Source organism: Lepisosteus platostomus, chromosome 10 (assembly GCF_059453375.1).
Source record: "Lepisosteus platostomus isolate fLepPlt1 chromosome 10, fLepPlt1.hap1, whole genome shotgun sequence".
NCBI classification, from domain to species: Eukaryota; Metazoa; Chordata; class Actinopteri; order Semionotiformes; family Lepisosteidae; genus Lepisosteus; species Lepisosteus platostomus.
Window position 1 is genome coordinate 7,213,397 of NC_142620.1, and position 20,309 is coordinate 7,233,705.

General features: G+C 47.1%; 1 protein-coding gene across 1 annotated transcript in view; it reads left to right on the forward strand.

The window, feature by feature from the left end:
* The window catches only part of mnat1 (MNAT1 component of CDK activating kinase), a 47,140-nt gene that overhangs the window by 2,340 nt on the left and 24,491 nt on the right, over positions 1-20,309 (forward strand). Inside the window, exons 2-6 of the mRNA XM_088647786.1 lie at positions 5,432-5,584; positions 6,519-6,592; positions 7,694-7,797; positions 8,301-8,441; positions 11,025-11,153. Of these exons, the coding sequence (XP_088503912.1) occupies positions 5,432-5,584; positions 6,519-6,592; positions 7,694-7,797; positions 8,301-8,441; positions 11,025-11,153 (601 nt within the window). The remainder of the gene's footprint in view (positions 1-5,431; positions 5,585-6,518; positions 6,593-7,693; positions 7,798-8,300; positions 8,442-11,024; positions 11,154-20,309) is intronic.

Below are 20,309 nucleotides of genomic sequence, written 5' to 3' on the forward strand. Positions count from 1 at the left end.
GAGGTATATCCAATATGCCCCCAGTGCCACTTCTGACAATCTCCACCTATCTTCTCTCTCCAAAGCCTTTTGTTGCTTTTGGACAAGGAAATTATAATGATTAATAATTCCTTACACTTCATGGCACATTTTTGGACACTCCGCTCAAAGTTATTTACATATAATAGGGACTCCCCTCCACCACCAGTGTGCACCCCACCTGGATGATGTGATGGCAGCCGGAGTACGCCAGTATGCTCCCCACACATCAGCTCTCAGTGGGGATTGAACAGAGTGGTGATGCCGAGACATTGATGGGGATTATTAGGAGGCCATGATGATTTAAAGGCCAGGGGGAAATTTGACCAGGACACCAGGGTACATCCCCCATTTGTTCTTGAGAAACGGTGAGAAAGGAAATGCAGTTCTTGTAATTCAAGCAAATGAACTTTGTTTGCCAATAGTTTGCTTCTGTTGTTTTTATAATGGTTATCGTTTAATTTGTGCAGCTCCCTGTTAAAGCCCGGTGATTCTGTTCCAGATCCTTGCAATTGGATTTTTTGGGGATTTGCGTAGTTTTTAAGTGGAACAGCACGGTCGTTGGGGGGGGGAGGGGTGCGTGTTGTCCGTCCGCGAGCAGCACTGATGCGTGTGAGACCAGACCAGCGATGACAGCTGATGGGCGATCTGAAGCAGTTCCAGTCTGGAAGGGGGCTAAGGAATGACTTGCGTCTAAAATTAAACCTTGAGCGCATTCACGTTTTTAGCAGCAGGCTTATTTATTGCCCTCGCTCTGGTCGCGCGGTCAGATGTCCTTTGGCATTTGGGACCCGGCAGGAACAGACCCAGCGCAGCCTTGCGCACGGACAGCGCTGGGTGCTGTGCAGACGTGGATGTTGAGTAATGGTGGCAGTTCCCAGAACAGAACTGACAGTCTCAGGGGTAGCGGTATGCGGCTGAGAGTTGCCCCACAGGTTCATTCAGTGGTTTATTGGCTTAGGTTTGTATTTTGAATACCATTCCCAGGGCCCAGATCTCAAGTCTGGACAAACTGCATTTGTGCGGTTAAAACCAAACAACAACAGTCAGAGAAGTAAATGAGGTTACTGTAAAAATCAAGTGTTCATACTTGTATATATGAGCCGGTGCTTCTATTCTTCCTCGTTTTTCAAATTGAAGTGCAGTAAGTCACTCAGACAGTCATGTCATGGAGGTTTTCATGTTTTGAAATGAAATGCTAGTGGTGTAATGACTGGTGAGCTTTGATATTTCTTATTATAGGCCAGGGGTGGCCGAGCTTGGTCCCGCAGAGCCGCAGTCCTGCGGGAGTTACGGGTCATCCTTTAATCAAAGACTTGCCAAGACTTTGAAGAATTGAGTTTTGATCAGTTCAGGAAAGGAATTGATTAGTTTAAGGCAGGCATGGCCAACTGTGATCCTTGTGAGGTATGGGCTATCTGCATCTTCTTTCTAATATTCTCTAAACTAATTGTGCAAATCGCCTGCTTAGGTGACTAGAACGAGAGTGTTTAGAAATGAATGATGATCACTTGAGCGTAACACATAAATCTGCTGGATTGAGGCTCTCCAGTAGCCTGGTTGCTCCCCTTCTGTCATAGGCAGTTGTTATAATGGGTATGTAAAAGAAGCAGGCTGGTGCAATAGGTCACTTTAAAACTTCTGACCAGCTATATTATTTCAGAATCTCTGCTTTACCTGGGGTTATGATACAAATGACTTTGAGAAATCAAGCCTTAAGGACTGAGTTCTCATCAGCTTAAGTCGTGGTGCTATCCAGAAACCCGTGTAGCACCCCGAGCAGGGTGAGGAGAGGGACAGTTTCTAGCACAGCCATTAGAAAGCAACAGGAGTCTGATGTCGGTGTTGCCAGGGACGTCAGGGTTTTGGGACACAGCGGCCGTTTCTGTGTGCCTGCTGGGCCCGTGGCATGGGTGGCAGTGGTGAGGCAGGGGTCTCGTAGCTCCCCTCTTGCATCAGGTGGAGGAACAGCCCGGCCACTGGCTGAGATGACCGCACAAAAGAATGGTGAAGAGAGGAGGAAGGTCTTCCATCATGCTGCTTTCTCGGCTCAAGGGGGAAGGGGCATAGGAGTTCCCCAGGTGCCCATTAGTGGGTAACGTGCACTTACGTGGTCCAGATATTTCTCAGCTGGTTTTGGGTGTGCAGGAATCCTTGATAAGTACATAAAATGTTAACCAGTATGGTAGCAGTGGTAGAATCCCAGTTGCTTTGGAAAGCAGCAGTGTTTCTGTGGCTGTGAAGCATTTCCTTAAACCTGCACTGATTCTGTTTACTAAGCAAGATGCCTTGGGAGTATCACCGTGCTATCCTGCTGAAACCTGCAGATCGCTCAGATAAGGGCAGAGCAGCATGTGAGAGAGCAGGCCAGGCTGAAAGATAAGGAGATTCCTCTTGGGCAGGGGCCCTGTGCTGAGAGGAGCCCAGAGCTCGGGGTTGGTCCAGTGAAGCTACCGTAGCAAGATGATGGGGGAGAGGGAGATCACAGCTAGATAGGACAGCAGACCAGTGACCCAGGGAGCAGCACAGCCCCAGCAGAGGAATGCCACTGGACTGTAGACAGTTTTGTGGTGGTCAGGTCAGGACCCAGACATCTGCTGTCATCCTTGATCTCTCTTCCTGTTTCTTTTCAGTACGCTGGTCCGTGTGCCCTGGTACCATAATGAGTGCTCTTCTGCCATCCCCCTCTATTAAAAATATATAGTGTTAAAAAAAATACAGTAAGACTGAGTGAGTTTTTAATTCTGTCTGTCTTGCTGTTCATTTCTGCTGGGGTCCTTTAAAAAACTTCTGTGAAACAGTAAAGCCTGTATTGTCTTGCCTTTAATTCAAAGAACTTGCTCTTTTTTAGCATTCACAGTTGGAATCTCCATCTTTATTGTTCGGATCCAGTCCTTGATTGTAGACCTTGACTGGAGCTACAGTGTCTTATTCTGGCTGGCAGAAAAGGGCCAGTGGCCTGCTGTGACGAATGGTGCCATTGTAGTCCTGTAGGAACTTGCCTGGCCACCCATATGTGCGGCTCAGGCCCATGTGTCTTCTTTAGCCCTGGGCTACAGGGAACATCTGCCTCTGAAAGGGGGCAGAGTTCAGACCGGCACTGCGATTTGCAGGGTTCAGTTTTCTGATGGGACAGTTTCAGGTTCGTATCAGAAAATCTGTCAAATTTCTTGTTTTCTTGTTCCTTGTTGGAAATCCTTGTTTTTAAACCAGAATGAAAAGCTCTTCTTGAACCATTAAAAAAAAAAATGGACAAGAAACAATCGTATTTTATTAAAGTCACAATAGTATGATTAAGCGGGTTTTGATTGGTGTGTTTGTTTTCCATGAGCTGGTTGATTTTCTGAAAGCCAGTTGTGCTTTTCCATTGTTTTGAGCTCTACAGGTTGTCTGCGATTGATGTTAAATGCCGGGTGTGTCTCGTTGCCATGGGATTCAATAAGTATTGCCTGCAGGTATCTGCGAGAGCCTTACAAAAGAACCATTTTTTTTCCGTTGGTTCTTTTGTCTTCAGGGTATCGGAATGGTGTGTTCCTTGTGTTCGGAATCACAGCGCATGGTTGCCGTGACGGGTTTCCATCGTTGTCGTTCTTCACGCCGGTGCTCCAGGTGTTACCCGTGTGGGGCACCCAGTTGCTCTCTGCCCCATGCGGGGGTCCCCCGTGTAGGTGACGTCATGGAAACCATGTGGCGCGGTGATCTCTATGCTCATGCCCGGACAGCGTCTAAAATCTCCCACAACGGGGAGGAGCAGGACTCAGACTAGACCTGTACCCTTTGTGACTTGTGCATAGAATTACGGTATGGCAGTGAAGTGTTTCTAGATTAGAGGCTTGTACCTTCATTCTTTTTTAATAAAATTATCCATGTGGTTATGTCTAACACCCGCAATTGTGGGTTTCGACACTTGTTGCAGTGCAACATCTGCAAACACACATTTACCACTGTAAACGGTTTTGAAAATTTGCAGTCGTCTTTAATTTGATCTAATTGCTGGAGTTCTGTTTTATCTGTCGATCTGTCTGTGCTTGATTTCTGCGGTGTGTGTGTTGGCAGAGAGACACAGAAATGTACATTAATCAGTGTCAGGATTTGCCTTTACAAATAAAGAGGGCTTACCATTTTTCTTTATTTCACCAGATATGTCAGTTGAGAACAAATACTCATTTACAGTGATGGCCTGGTGACCCATTTGTTCAGTTTGGAGCAATTAGAAAGAAGTGCCTTGCTCAAGGGCACAGCAACAGCGTACCACATGGGATTTGAACCCATGACCCCCCAGTCTGGAGCCCAGGGTCTTGACCACTACTGCACATTGATCCCAAAGCAGAGTCAGAGAAGGTGTCTGATGAAGCATAATCCAACATATCCAACATAGTTAAACTGATCAAGCCAGTTTGAAGGGACACAAAAGTGTATTGTAAAAAAAAAAAGTTTGAATACCGATGATCTGTTGTAATTTTTTTACATTGTTCTGTTGCACCCTGAGCCGTGAAGCTTTCATCAGAGATCAGATTCTATTCTAGCTATGAAGGTGTGTGGTACAGTATTTAGCCCATAACTGACTGTAAAATGTTATTTTTGGGGCCAGCACATTAACTGCTATTAGGCAGTGAGTTGAGTATTTACTTGCACTGAAGCTCGTGCAAAGCCAAGATGAGAGGAAAGAGGAGAGGGCTCTTCTACACACTAGAAGCCACATTCGCTACTGGGAACTAAGGTAAAGTGGCCATGTCATTGAAAGAAATCAGGCTGCCGTGAATAGAGTAATGTGAATCAGTTTATATCTATTTCAGGCAGTTGTGGCTCATTTGAGTGCCAAGCTTCCCAGAGCCCTGCTAACTATGGACTGGCCTTTGTCTGGTTTGACACTTCTAGATCTGCCACATGGAAAGGTAACCAGAGGCCTGTGTCACCTGCAGGGCTGTGGCCCTCGGGACCAGGATTGCCCACAATTTAACAATTCACTTCTTCGATTGGATACATGCAGCCTTAATGCATGGGCTCCTTAAATGCCAAAGTCTGTTTTAGGATGAGCTTTTCGACCTTTGGTCCCGTTGAGGAAATTAACAGGGCGGAGCTGTGTGACCTCACCCCCCCCCGCCTGGCCCCCTGATGTCAGAATGGGGGTGCACGAAGCCGCCCTGGTCATGGCTGGTCAGGGGCGAGACTCCTCCACATTGCACAGCGGATTGGTCCGTTTTTCCGGTTGTGGAAGCCGTGCGGCGTGCGGATTCTTCCACCAAGATGGCAGGAAGGCGGGGTGGCGGCGTTGTCCAGGCTGTCCCAGCGCAGCAGCCAGGCCTGTGTGGTTTTGGACGCCAAGGAGCCCCACGGCTCCTGCTGTCGGTCCGCCACTCTCACCTCCCCCCTGCTCTCTGTGTCTGCCCCCCCCTCCCCGCCCCCCGTCCAGGTGCGAGAGCTGCGTGGAGATGCTTTTCGTCCGCGGCTCGGGAAACTGCCAGGAGTGCGACACGCCGCTCAGGAAGAGCAACTTCCGCGTGCAGTTCTTCGAGGACCCGGCGGTCGACAAAGAGGTGGAGATCAGGAAGAAGGTGTTGAAAATGTAAGCCGTGCGCCTCATTGGCTGCTCTGGTGGTGTAAATGTGCTGGGGGGGGGGGGCACCTCCCTGCTGTTAAGGGCCTCTCTCTGAGATGCCATTGTCCTTGGAATACAAACGTTTGTTTTGTATACAAAACCTCTCCTCCCCTAACCCCCAGCGCGGTGACAGCTTTCTTCAAACCCTAAACAATAGCGCAGGCCGTTTCTGTGGAGATCCCTCTCCCAGACTCTTCCTGCCGGCCTGAGGCTTTCAGCCTGCTTGGGGGAGGGAGGGTCCTGCTGTACCTGCATGAACGTGGTGCAGAGGCGCTGAGCAGTGAGCAGTCACCCCCTCGGGTTACTGGTGCCCAGTGAGGACATATCTGGGATAGGAGGCATTGTGGAGCACCTTCAGTTTGAAAACTGCTCACGATTAGAGGTGTTTCAAGTGCGCAACCACAGTGTTTTTTTAAAGGAAGCTGTTACCAAATTTGAGAGACTACTTAAGCGGGGTTTGTCAGCACCTTTTTTTTTTTCTCCAGATGGATTTGCATACACTGACTTTTAGTTTTATTTCACAGATGCTTAGAAAAGAATGCAAATGTTATGTTTTAGCTTGAAAAAATATTTTTTGGGGGTTTTACTTTAGAGGTATTTGCATTTCCACCGCCTTGTGCTGACACTGTGAAACCAGTACCTGTTCTTTAGAAGAACCATGTTGGTTGGCCACTATACTGAAGACAACGCAGGTCAAAAGGACGTGTGTGTATTTTAAGGGCACATGATGCAGAATCTTAACGCTGCTGTTCTGAAGGAGGTGAACTCCCGAGAATAATGCAATAAAACAGCTTTGAAAGGATGTGCACGTTTTGCAGAAATAAGGTGCCCAGGCTGCAGCTGTGCAGAAATGAAACGACCACGATGTTAACAGAGATTGTTGTTGTATTTCCCTGTGCAGCTACAACAAGAGAGAGCAAGATTTCCCCAGTCTGCATGAGTACAACGACTACTTAGAGCAGGTCGAAGAGATCAGTAAGGCTTCTGTGATTTCCTTTTCTCTCTTGTCATTCTTTTTTTTCCCCACAGTTGCCTGTTTCAGGCCAAGTGTGTATGGACTGCTAGTGAAATTGAATTGTTGGGGAGAAAAAATAGGTTCAAGGCATCAGCAGGGGAGTTTTTGCGAGAGTCTTCTTGGCAAGTCGTCAAAATTTAAAGCGGGGTATTTGGAGGTTTAAAAACAAAAGGTGCCAATATCGAACAAAGGCCAGGCCCTCCTGTATATATTTTTCATGGGAGAGGAATGTAGTGTCCGTGCAGTATTCTCTCGGTAGTAAACAGGTGGCAGTTCTGTTCTGCAGGTTCACGTCTGTGTGTGGTTTTGATTTTTGACTCTCTTTATGTCCTTGGATGGGGGATGCCAGCTCTGGGAGCTGTGTCCGCAGGCTGTTTCAGCGCATGTGGGCGTGGATGCATTACCATCATTAGGTCTGAGAGACGGTCTGTCAGGGGCTGCCCCGCCGTCCGGTCTCCGCTCAGCCTGTCTGACTGGGGTGGGAAGCGGCAGACGACGGCGAGCTGTACTTTGGTCTGCGCCGGCTGTCATGAGATCATCGATTTCTGTTTTTTTTTTTCCCTCTTTTGTGCCTCGGTTTCTCATTAAAGCCAGATTCAGGGATCTAGCAGTCCCGTGAAATGAGTTGCACCACTAAGTAAGGCAGGTGCAAGGTAGTAGGAAGTAGAGAGTTGAGCTGAGAGCCTACTCTGGCGAACACCTTGAGGATGTGGCCTATGAGGCCTCATTATTCTATATTCATTGTTGAATTCACCCCCAAAATATATGTTAAAGTGCCTGTTAAGGGGCACTTTAGGGAAATTCTATATAGATTGTGGAAGAGAAAGAACTAACTGAATTCCTGTTTATTTAGCTGTGACTATTGAAAACGTTTAAAAAAAAGTAATGTTTGATGCCTGGAAGAAAAAAAAGAAGCCTCATTGAATGGTAAATGGTTTGATCTGAACAATGGCACACAAAATGTTAAAGATCAGCCTCTGCCTAACCTGCACGTCTGTGTTTATTTTTCTGCACTTCCTGATTTTGATAACAATGAGTTCAACCCCTTTTCTTCTCTGCAGTCTATAACCTGACAAACAATGTGGATGTCGAGACCACAAATCAGATGATAGAGCAGTACAAGAGGGAGAATAAAGATGTCATTCAGAAGAACAAAGTCAAACTGGTCAGTACCTGTTTCCATCCTCTGCGCATAGTTTGGTATTGACTAGTGCTGAAGGCATTTTTTTCCTTAGTTCAGTTTGGGTTTGACTCGGGAGATTTAGCAGGACTTTCTCAAGGTTCTGCTGTGTCTTCTGCTACTGAGAGTGAAAGCGTACAGTCTGCCAGTTTGGCGCGACCTATGACAGATGAAGCTTCGTAACTGAGATGGGGCGAAGGAGAATCTGGGTGTCGTTCCTCCGTGCCGTGATCCACTCTCCCTTGCGTTGGTGACTGAAGAAGACTGTGGACAGCAGCTGTCAGTCTGTAGTTGAGTTACTGGCGGTTCTGGTCCATCTCCTAACTTGCTAGGACTAGAGTCAGCATAGCGCTTGGATTCCAGGGTTTGTCCTCTCCCTTCTTTCTACCTGCCCCCTGCGCTCTCTCTGTGAGGCACAGGAGCAAGGGGAGCTGAGAGGATTCTTGCCGTTGTGCCGTTCTGACACATCCCCCTCCCTTCCCTCTCAGACACGGGAACAGGAGGAGCTGGAGGAGCTCCTGCTGTTGGAGCAGCAGGAGACCGAGCAGAGGCGGCTGGAGCTGCTGCAGGAGGAGCACCGGCAGCTCCTGGCTAAGAAGAAGAACAAGCAGGCTCTTCTGGATGAGCTGGTGAGCCCTGAGATGAGTCAGCTAGGTTGGGTAGGAGAGTCCAGGCTATCTGGCCATGGAGGACAGTGTCCAGGCGGTCAGTTGAATTCAGTTCAGTTTAATTCAACGAGCTGTATGGACATGATGGATGAATTACAGTGTCACCAAAGCTTATACAATTAACACAACATCTTCAGATATTGACAGTACAAACTTGTCATAGGACATGTACATACAACATACAACAGAGCATTATTGAGAAACGGGCTAACTATTCCTCAGGCTGGGACAGGAGACCACACACTGTGCTGCCAGTTCAGCTGAGTTCCCTCCTGCCTCTCCCAGTAGGATCGGGAGCTGTTCCCATTCTGGCTGGGATTGTCTGTCTCTGGGACTGTGTAGGCCTACTTGCTTCAGATGATGCTTTGGCAGATCAACAGGTGTGGCTATAGGTGCACCAGACCTCCATACCCATTCTGTGCACCTCTTCTTCTCGACTCAATTAGAAGAGATTTCCAATGCATGGGACAGTGTCTAGATCTGCCCCTCGACCTAGACTCATATTTTCAGGTTACTGCATTGCTCTGAATCCTGTGTAACCCTTCTCCTGTCTGACAACAGTCAGCAACGACTGTGAACTCTGACACCTTGTGCTCTTTTATAGTTGTGAGTAAAGAGCACAGACATTCCGCACTGTACAGATTACTGTCGGCAGGCCTGAATGAGAGCTTGTTGAGAATGCTCTCCCTGTGTTTTTAAGAGTGCACAGCTTATTGTTTCTTGCGTTTTTGAGGTGCTTTTGGTTGCCATTAACGCTCTGTGGCTTCAGCATCTTCCTGGCCTGTTGTTTTTAAGGTTAATGGTTTCAAATGAGCACCTGTGTTGCCTGGGAAAGGGTGAGTGTGCTGTTTGTTTAACAAGTGCTTCCTTGTTAGGAGGTGCAGGTGACTGAGATCCAGACTCCCTCAGGAGACGAGACGGACAGTGAGATCGCTGTGCTCTGCAGCACAGGGATTCCCAGAACACGCTCCGATTGGCTTCGTTTGATGACTGATTTGGCTATGCCGTATGTAAAGATATACACATGCCAATTGGTTGCGAACGTGACTCTCATCTTCTGACCTACTAGTGGCTCAGAGGGTCAACTGTGGAGCCCGTCTGTGCTTTTCGTGTTGTTGGTTTCCACTGGGGAGGGGTTGCAGATGTTATTTTACGGAGACAGAAGTTGGACTCTACGTGCACAGCAGTTTGATCCATTTCAGGTTTTGCAAATGGCAGACTCTTACGTGACTCAACACCCAAGCATTAGGCATTTCAGGTTTGTTAATTCCGAACAGAGAGACATCAGGAGATAGTTATATATATGTTCACGCATGTTTTGGGCTTAATAATCTCTATTTATAAAAAAAAGCGTTCTATTTTTGTCTGGTTCAGGTTAGAAAGAAACAGTTAGATGGAGGTGCTTTTCAGGTCAGCTGCGCAATGGGAATCTTTGTTTCTAGTTCTCTTGTCAGTGGTAGACGAGTCTGAATGTGGGTGTGGGCCTCTGCCCAAACCAGCGCTGTGGAGCGGGAGACAAGGGCTCCTTTCAGCAGCGTGACGGCAGCGGACAGATGGGAGAAGCCAGTTTGTGTTAGAGGGCACCTCCGGGCGTTCTGCCAGGTTAACCCCAACCCAGCTCCTGCCACCTCTTCCCCGCTGCCCAGCCCCCTGAACCACACCGACAGACAGCCCGCTGCCTCTACAGCCTCTAACCTGGGGGCAAGGGCCCGGCTGCCGCTCTCTCAAGGACAAGGGGTGTATTTGTCTACCCCCCCCCATAGCATCAGCCCTAGTCATAAACCTCCAGAAACACAGATCGCCGCCAGGATCAGTCTGCATGTGCGTGCGTGAGTGCAGCTGTAAGACGATAATGGGAGATAATTTTGCATTGGAGATGAGATCGTAGGCAGATTGAGCTCAGTTTTTAATTTTTTTGTGGATCCTGAAAACAAGGGGTCGTTGCAGATTATATTATTAGCCAATTTTTAAGCTCAGTGTTGGAATTTTGGGGCCCAAGTCAGGTTTATGACGAGTGATTTTTTTTGCTCCTGTCTGAATTTTTTTTTCCCCGGAAACTCTCTGGGGCCTGGATGGCGCGGCGCACCGTGCGATAATTGTATCCCAAAAGGTGTAACCAAGCATTATGCAATCTAGTGCTTTTACAAGAGCCTTTATCAGTGGTGTTGATTGTTTCCCACTCATACATTTTGGATTGGGGAACACGTCGAATTGCTTTTGTCGCACATGCACTTTTTAACTCGGATGAATTATCTGAACTGTTGTGGTTCCCTTAAAAAAAAAACAGCCCATTGTTCTTTGATCAGTGCACTGTCATGTTCGCGTTTCAGCCCTCTCACAGACTTCTGGCAGCTGAACTCTGAAGCTGAAATGAGGGGAAGGTGTTCTGTAAATGAAAGAAATGTAATATTATTGTACAGGCGCCTGTTGAGTTCCTGGCTGATGACCCAGTGTCCCCCACTGTTGGTATTCAGTGTCTGCTTGTGGAGTTCACTCTGCGTCTTCATACTAACACAGCGTTAACTTTGCCACCGTGTGTTGCAGGAGAGCTCCCAGCTGCCGGCCTCGTTGCTCCTGGCCCAGCACAAGGGTAGAGCTGCACAGCTGGAAGTCCAACTGGAGAAGCAGCGCCAGGTTGTCAAGCCCACCACCTTCTCCACTGGCATTGCCATGGTGAGAATACACGGACTTGGGAAGGGTGGGAAGGGGAGAACCAGGGAAGATGGCGGCACACGGCATGCCTCCCACAGTTTGCAGAGTAAGGTATTTGCTGTTAGGAGTTACCATGTGTTAACGTGTCCCAGGGGCTGGATACATGTGATACTGGGCCCGCTAAGGTTCTCAGGCTCTTGATCTTGTTCAGTAGTACAGGAAGAGCCGGTCAAGTGACCTTCCCACCTTTCAACTCTGTGCCCCTTAATAATCTGGCCCGGCAGAGCAGGGGGCTTCTGTGCAGCAGCTGTGCGGGTCACTTGGAGACCGACGCACTTCCTAGTCGCGCTCTTTGAAGCAGATCACCAGCGAACTTCCCAGCCCCTTCAAAATCAAGTCCTGCCCAGAACGACGAAGCTAATATCTGACCGCAAAATAAGATGTATAGTAAGACAGCCTTGCGTGGGAATTGCTGTAAAGTGGAACATGTCAAATGCTAAATCTCCTTTGTATAGACTTAAGAAACACACCGTCCTATAATTTAAAATTTGTCATAATAGAAGAATGAAATCATATGAATACAATTGATATATAAATAAAATAAATTATGTTGTAAAAATGTGCTGAGATAAAATACAATTTTTTTTTCCAAACATATCAGAAAACTTGATAAAGGAAACAGACCAGGCCTAAATACGCCTAAAAATATACGTCCCTTCTCTAGTTCATGGTACAGTTGTCTTCCACCTCAAGGTGAACGCAGCCACCTCTCTGCCTGTGACATCAGTGCAGCTGTGCCAAGAGGAGGATTTTGTTACCTAGACAGGAAAATGAACACCGCCTTCTCCAGTTCTATGATTTTATCTCCAGAAATGGCAGGGTGGCTGTTAAAGTGCTGTAGCAAGTAGATTCTGCAAATATAAGTTGAGGTGTTTGTTCAAAAGCGGAGGGTTAGTATCTGAATGAGTGTAAGTGGTGGGTTTTCTGGTTTACTGCTTAGTTTCACTATAGTATTGGTCCTTTTCCTCCCTTGTGATCAGAAACGTCGGGGTATCTCAGAAACCTCCTTTGCCAGTCAGTTTGCCACCTTCCCTGTCATTCCTCTGAAGTGAATTCTTTAATATTTAGAGTCTATCGCAGCTGTTTCCCCCAAAAACACTCTGGTTCATTCCCAGTCTTTGATTCAGCTGCCTTTTTAGTAGTTTTTCTTTTTTTTTTTGGACCAGAAAGTTGTTTTAGGAGCTTTTGCCTTCAGGATACGCGTTAAAAAAAATGGCATGCTTTTCCTGTAACGGGCAGATGAAAAAAACAATATCCCAAGTAACACCAGTGTGGTCTTCTCGAGGTTGATACGACTGAGATAAAAAAAAAAAAAGCAATTGCCTGTGGATTGGCAAGATGGCTTTGCTGTGAAAACATCTAGTGCGATGAGATCATTTCTGCGTAATTGCCCCGAACCAGATGACCCTGAGCTATCCTATGCATGCGTTGCTCAAGATGGGTTGTTCATATCCTGAGAGCAGGTCCTGGTGCCTTGTGCCGCAGGTCACAGGTCAAGGGTCACAGAAAGGCGGCCCTGTCATTCCACACGGCGCGTACCCAGCTTCGTCAGAGCTGCGGCTGCCTGCCAGTAAGAGCACTAATAATGAGACGAGGGAGTGAGAGGGGCTTTCACCACCTGGGCTGGAGAGGAGGTTTGAGGTGCTGCCTGCAGCTGTCTGGCAGCCAGTACCAGAAATGTTCCGCATTTTGCTTTCTTAATTCATTTTTCTTCTCTCGTCCACGGACTGTGGTTAATTGCGCGTCCTTGTGAGCTTCGATTCTGTGGCGGGGTGCTTGTTTCTATTATTATGGTTTCGGTGGAGTATTAATCCAACCAGTCACCCCCGCCCTCTCCCCCCGCCAGCGGCGCCGTAGCAGGTAACTGCGCGTCAAATACTAGTTACAGATGAGTGAATGCGTCTCGGGAAGTGTGATTAATCTCTCTCGGCGATCCAGACGTGTTTGTTCAAGGAAATGCCAGAGTCAGTGTGGCGTTAGGATTGAGAATTTATTCAATTAATTTGTTAAACCGCAATCTAACACCCCCCCCCCCCCTTCCCCCTCTACCAAGTGAAAAGAAAGTGCAAATGTGCAGTTTAGGGAGTAATCGAAGACCTTATGCACTAGGAAAAGAAAACAATTAAAGCTATTCTGAGCAAGCGATAGTGCAGGATTCACGGCTGAATGGTTTGTGCCACTGTGAGCGTACTCTTTTTAAAAAAAAACTGAAATCCAGAGTTTTTAACAGTACGGGACCGGCCTGCTGGCACACGGCTCGGTCAGCCCTGTAGAAGCTCCCTGTGGTGTCCGGACAGAGTAGTGTGGGGCTTTGTAGGAAATCTAGAGATCCGACTGCGGTCTTGGCAGACAGCTTGGTGTTCTTCATCACAGTAGGCGTCTCTTGACATTTAATTGTACTGTAGTCTAGAGCTCTGATGTTTAACCGAGCAAGAATGACACGAACTGGCATCGTTTTCCTTAAACGCTTCCTTGCCAGTGCACCAGGAAGAGATCTTATGAGGGACTAGGGTACCTGTTTCTAAATCTTTAAGAATGAAACGCTGGGATGTAAATGCATGGCCCTTCTGTGCTGCGGTAGGAAGGCATGGAAGCCGGCGGCCCAGAATGCTGAGCGTCGGCGCCTGAAAGCAGGAAGGACGGGTCCGTCGGGCCCTGGGGTCCCGCTCATAATCTGCACGTCGGCAACCACCCCACGCAGAGGGAGGTTGAAAAGAGCTGCCCTTCTCTTCTTGAAAGGAATGCGAGCTGGCTGTTGTTAAGGGCTTACAGGTCAGGGGGGTGTGTTCCTGTTGTTGGCGTCGTCGCGGATCGGATCCCTCCAGTATATTTTACCCGCTGGACAGGAAAGCGCGTATGGTGGTGGAATCGTCCTTTGTGAAACTGCCAGATCTGCCTTGAGCTCTCCTCGTGACAGACGCACAGTTAAAACCTTTCATTTCTTTTACGAATTTCTGGGGTTTATGGTGTAACCCGTGTCTACGCAGTGAGGTTTCTTTTGCCCTTTGGATTTTGTTTCCCCAGTTGAGTGCTTCGTGAATACCGTTCCCTTCCCGTGTTGCTGTTCTACTGTTCTAGTAACAGCTGCTCAGTGTGCGTGGCTCCAGATAGCTGATGTCATGTTGGCTGTGAACACAGGCTGGGCTTTTTTGGGGCTTCTTTGTCCCCGAGACCGACGGGAAGCCTTGACCAAAACTGCACGGTGTCCGGAACACATCACAGGTGTGCGAGGATTAAACCGTAATCCCTGGAAATGAGTCGGGTCCTGCCTGAGGAAATTGATCCTAAATAATCTTCCGCTTTGTACCAGTGCAACAGACATGTACCCACAGTTTTGCGGCTTTGAAGGAAGGAATCCCTAAGCAGGCTAGATTGACCGAATGGCCTTCTCTTGTTTGTAACTGTTCTTATATTCTTAATGTGGTGGATTAGTGCATTTTATCTGTTATTAGTGAATATAAAGGCACATTAGGCTGTATCTCCTTTTAAAGGTCTTACAGCTACACATTTCCAAAACATTAGCCCTGTCTCCAACAAGTGTGCTTGGTCCTTTGAGTTTGCTAGGCCACTTTCTGTTTCAAACATTATTTGGAATCTTGTACAAACACCTGCCCGGGCTTGTCTCCGAATGCGAAGCAGAAAGGGTCCGAGGATGTTGCATATCGCTCCTGAGAGGAGGAATTACAGAAGCCTTCCTGTTATGGTGAAAGAGTGTGAAAGAGCCATGTGGTTTACAACCCAAGTTCAAAGGGACATTTTTGGCATTTTCATCCGCTGTTCGAGAAAGGGACCAGTAAACAAGGAGACTGCTTACTGGGTGAGATGGGTGCTGGTGGAGGCACCTGTGACAGCGTATCTTGTAAAGCTTCTTCCCAGATTCCCGGATCTGGCTGTGGAGGGCTTAGCGCCCAGCCTGTTGTGCCTGAACAGATCTGACCTCTGAAGTATCTGACCACCTTTGTCCAGGATTTCATCCCCCGGCCTAAATAAAACATTCTTTTGCGGATCGCGGGTATCTCAGTGCTGTTCCAGGGTTTCCATATGAGCGCTTTGTAAAAAGCAGCTGACATGCCACACGTTCTGGGCAAGTACATCAAACGAGAGGAAAAGATTTGTCCAGAAAAAAATACGTTCGGAAATGAGTTCCCTCTAGCTGTAGGTGCCAGCTAATGACGTCTGGCGTTGTCAGAGAGATTTGATCAGCAAGCTTCTCCAGTGTGGTCATGAGGGTCTTTCTGACTACCTGTAGCTGAACCTTTTGGTTAGACTCACAGCATGACATGCATGACAACTTTAAGCATGTGGCAGTAACAGCAGTATAAGGAGCTGCAGAATAATCCTCTATAGGCTCAGCACCTTAAAACCTGTCCGCCTGCGTCTAATGAGGATAATCAGGAAAGTTTCGGGGGATTATAGTAGCATGTAAGTGTTCAAACTAGATTTTATTAGAAATGCAGATGGCAACCTTTCCAAGACAGCCAGTGCGAGTGTCTGTGTTATTTTTAGCTCCCAATTGTAGTGTAAGCAGTGTCCCCTCTTACGATCCAACCCATCATTCCCAACTGCTTCCCATTCCACAGGATGGGAACGAATTGTCTGAAAGAGCGTCGCGGCGGACAGGAAGCCTGTGGAAGATGGGAGGCTGTATGTAGACTGGCCACAGGTGGAGAGACAACAGGCTGTGTTGGAGTGCAGTTTCCCTTCCTGGTGCTACACTGAGGCTGAGCAGTGTGTCTAGTAAGGGGAGGGGAGACTGCTTACCCAACAGGTTCAGCTAGTCTGATGGGATCTAGCCCAGAATAAAGTGCATGACTGCCTCTGTGGAGGTCGCCCTGGAGGTCAGCGGAGCCAGAGTGCTCTTCGGGCTTGAGCTGACTTGCAGCAGCAGCAGCAGCGATGAGAGCAGAGACGGCTCTTTCAGGGATCTCTCATTGAAGAGCTTGCAAGCAGAGGTCGTTGCTTTAGGAGCCGGTCAGTTAAACTCTGCAGCTCTGACAGGGTTATACGGTGCTAAGTCTGCACATGGTTTGTCAGAATGTAATACTTTGTGCTGAAAGATGAAAATGTGTAGGGCAATCCAGTGTGAATAGTATTATCTGAAATCTTATTAAACTGTCTGTTTCGTTGAAGGTCACAGACACCATCTTGGACGTTTTGCGATAATTTTGATAACTTTGAGAAAACTTCACTTTTTAATCTGCTGGTTGATAGTTTTCATATCCAGGTGACAGGTGACAGTCTGGTATTTTAACTTTGCTGATATCTAAGCTGTGTTGAAATGCGGTGTTCTGTATGCCTCCTGAGGAATGGCCGTATCTGTGTTCCCGATCAGAGTTTGGTTTGAGATAAACAGCACATCATTCATCCCGGTTTAATCTGGGCTGCAAGCGGCTTGGACCTGTGAAGGAGACAGGAATTCAGCAGAAGACAGATGAGCAAATCGCTTCATTTCACCGATACTGTTTTCGTTTATTGATTGGTTGTTGGATGATTGATTTGAAAAACACGCTTGTGCTGATCTCCCCGTTGAGAGGAGTCCTCTCAATCTCAGTGGGTGTCCAGGGGAGGAGGTTTATCCCAATATAACATTATACATCACTTAGCCCTCTGTGTTAGTAATAAAGTGTGTTATCTTGCGCTGTGTATGGCAGCCATGCTTTCTTGTTTCTCCCGAGTCTCCCGCAACTCTCCTTGTGGGTTCCCTCTCTTTGCCAGCCCCTACAGGTCAGGCAGGCCTCTAACGGAGAAGGGCTGAACTTTGACATTTTTCGGCTCCAGTTGGCTGCATGGTCTAGAGAGGCTGCTGGCTGGTGGCGGAGAGACGAGGGGGTTTGGAGGTGGGCAGGGCTGTGTGCAGCCGCTCAGTGAGTGGGGCCAGCGTGGGGGCGGGGAGGACAGGATTGGCGGACATGGTGGTGGTGGTGGTGGTGCGGGTGGGGGAGGGTGACAGGTTCTGCTGATTGGCACCAGCAAGTGTGAGCTCAGTTGTGCGCCCTCTCTGCCAGCCCTGCTTCTCCACACCCCCGTGAAACAACAGCGCAGGGGATCGTCAGCTTCCTGGGCTTTGGCAAGCAGAGCAGCTGCAGACCAACCCCAGACTTCCAGGACGACTATATTTAACATGGAAAGCGTTTGTTTTTTGTGGAGGGGGGGGGGGGGGTTGTCCTTTTACATTTGCTGCTCTGCCTCAAATTGTAAAAAGCCATTTGTCCGGGCCGAGACAGATCCATAGAACAGCTTGTTTTCACTCTACGTCTCTGTGTCAATAATGTACAGAAGATCCTATGTGCTAAAGGATTAAAGGCAAAACAAGTTAGATTTACAGTAGAGCGAGCATGACAGCAAATATTAATACAGTAGCAGGAATAGCAAACGCATTGAAGGATTACAACAGAGTACGGAGTGCACTCATGTAAAGAAAACAAGAGCTCGCTTAACAGGTGGCGCTTTGAGACACTGAAAGCTGACCAGAGAAAGTGATGTGGTCTGCTTCGTGTTTTGCAGAGCAATTGACAGGTCAACAACCCCCTCGAGTGAGGGCAGGTGTGCGATGGTGGGACTTTGTGACATAGGCCAGCCGCTCGGGGTGAGGGGGGGTCTGGCCAGACTGCCCCTGGCATGGTCAGCACTCCTGAGTGTACACCTATCTTTAACCTCCCCTTCAGAACAATATACAGGTTCTCCCTGTTCCAACACACTCTTATATGGTACATTTGCCCTTCAAACAGTGATAATTATTACAGTCCTGTAATTATACAAAATTGCGCTATTACAGTCTTATTACTGTACAGCCCTTTAATAATGGAATTGTACTCTAGCACCGTTATCGTACAGGGCTTTTTCTTGTATTTCGTGACGTGTCAGGAATGTATTTCAGACATGACTAAAAGGGTGATATTGCAGCGTGTTCCAGACGTTATTCCAGACAATGCACGCAAGGCAATGAGGAACAAGATTGAGGCCACATGCAGCTTTTTACATAAAGTCATATTTACATCTGTCAGTCAGAGATTCCCTGTCGTGCCAGTTTGTTTTTTTTTAGCCCTGGACTGAAAAGGAAAAAATGAATTAAAGCCAGTGTTAGCCTCAGAGTTACAGTGACCCTGTTCACACATTTTTTAATAAAGATATAACAAATTCATAATTCCACTCCTTTTTCTAGTGTATGTGGATCATTTTTAAAGACCATACAAATGGCCATGCCAGTCAGAGTTCTTACAAAATATATGCTAGCCGCACTTTTTCCATAAGACCAATTTCTGCAAATCCAACCAGCCAAGTCCAACCAAGTGTAATGTAAGAGTATTTCTGTGTCTGTGCAACCTTGTAAGATTTGTTTCTCTGCACTTACACCAGCCAGCAAAAGTCTGTGAGTATGAAAACAATCTGGGAATCGGCATTTAGACGGAGCAGTTTGGGGCTCAGCATAGCGATCACCCCAGACATGTTGGAGAGGAAAATGATCTCCTTTTCCCCCCAAAGCATTCCATTCAAAGACAAGCCCAAATCATGTGTAGGTAGGTACAGTACATTACCAAGTGCACCATGGGTATATCTGTGATGTAAAGGGTCTGGAGCAGTCTCCATCCAGAGCCAGAGATATGGCTTTCGGGTATATCATGTAGCTTGGCTGGGGTGCCAGTTGCTTTGGAGATGGGAAAGTATTTTTCCAGTCTGGACTATCCTGCAACCCATCCAGTTCTCAATCCCCTGTAAAAACACTAGGAGGGCACTGACATTAGGTGGGAGAAACAAGTCATGTACAGATGAGACAAGTCTCTTTGTAGGGACTACTTGAAACAAGTACAGTAGATATGCCAGCATGTGAGAGGATAGGTCAGTCGCAAGTCGGAACCAGACAGTGGGCAGAACATGAGAAAGAAAATAAGAAAAAAATAGATCCTGAAATGTGCACAGGCAGTTGCTTTCAAAGATGCCACCTAGAAAATAAGCATTGCTCTGTACACCTGCACATCTGAACATTGTGTCCAAAATGGTTTTTAGTGTAAGGGACTAACCAAATTTCTAGGCGAAAACGTGTTTATTTTTTGGGTTAGTCTGTGTATTTGTTAATAAACAGTACATTATTACATCTGGTATTCTGTGCTGGGTTATGCAGGGGTGAGTTAATGAAGTGTGCTAATCAGGGCCTTTTTGTCATTGTCACGTATTGAAAGTAAAATCAGATTGGAAATTTGACACAAAACGTAGGTCAAGCGGGTTTTTCTTCTTTTAAAACGTGTTTCTGTGCTCCTCCAAATGGAAAATTTGCACATAGAGGAAAGTTTTTTTTTTGGGGAGGGGGGGGGGGGGAGTTTTGCAATTGAAATATTTCAGATGTCTCCTGTGGGAACTAGTAGGGCTTTAATCGCATTGAGGAATCTGAATTCTCGAAGACTTACTGTAAGTGCAGAGTGAAGCAGTACTGCTGAGGGCAGAAAAGCCCTGCTGTCCTTCTGGAACCTAACAGAGGTGCACAATAAGGACGTGCAGGGCTTGTATTGGCTGTATTGCTTACAATGCGAAAAGTGAACATTCCAGAGAGCAAACTGTGCTGTACCAGCAATAGGCCGTGAAGGAGAGAGCTGAGAGAGAGAGAGTCATTCGGTCTGACAGTACGATGTCCCTCAGTGGGCCTGCTCAGTGTGTGAAGGTCCAGTGTGCAGGTGCATTCAGATGAACTTTTCCTTGGGCAGCACAAAAGCAATAAAATACTGTGTGCTAAGCAAGGGAAAAAAATCATATTCAGACGAATATACTTCAGGCAAACGGAACACTTGTGTAAGGTGAATGAAAGGTATTGCTTTATTGATGTAATGATTTAAAAAAAAATCAAACATCAAAAATAATTCAGAGCACTGTATAAATGGTGAATAGGTTTCATTGCAGTTACATTGGGCTTTCACTGCCTTTTGAAGAGCTTATCATAATGATCTTTTAATCTTTGGAAATAGTTATTATCAGTAGTATGTACACTCCTATATAGTTTATTACAATAAACTAGTCCAGTTTCCAGATGATACCAAACCAGGAAGATTAGCAAACAGTCTAGAAGCAGCAGATGAAATGAAGACAATTACAAGACAAGTACAGTGGTTTGCATGCACATGGCAAAAA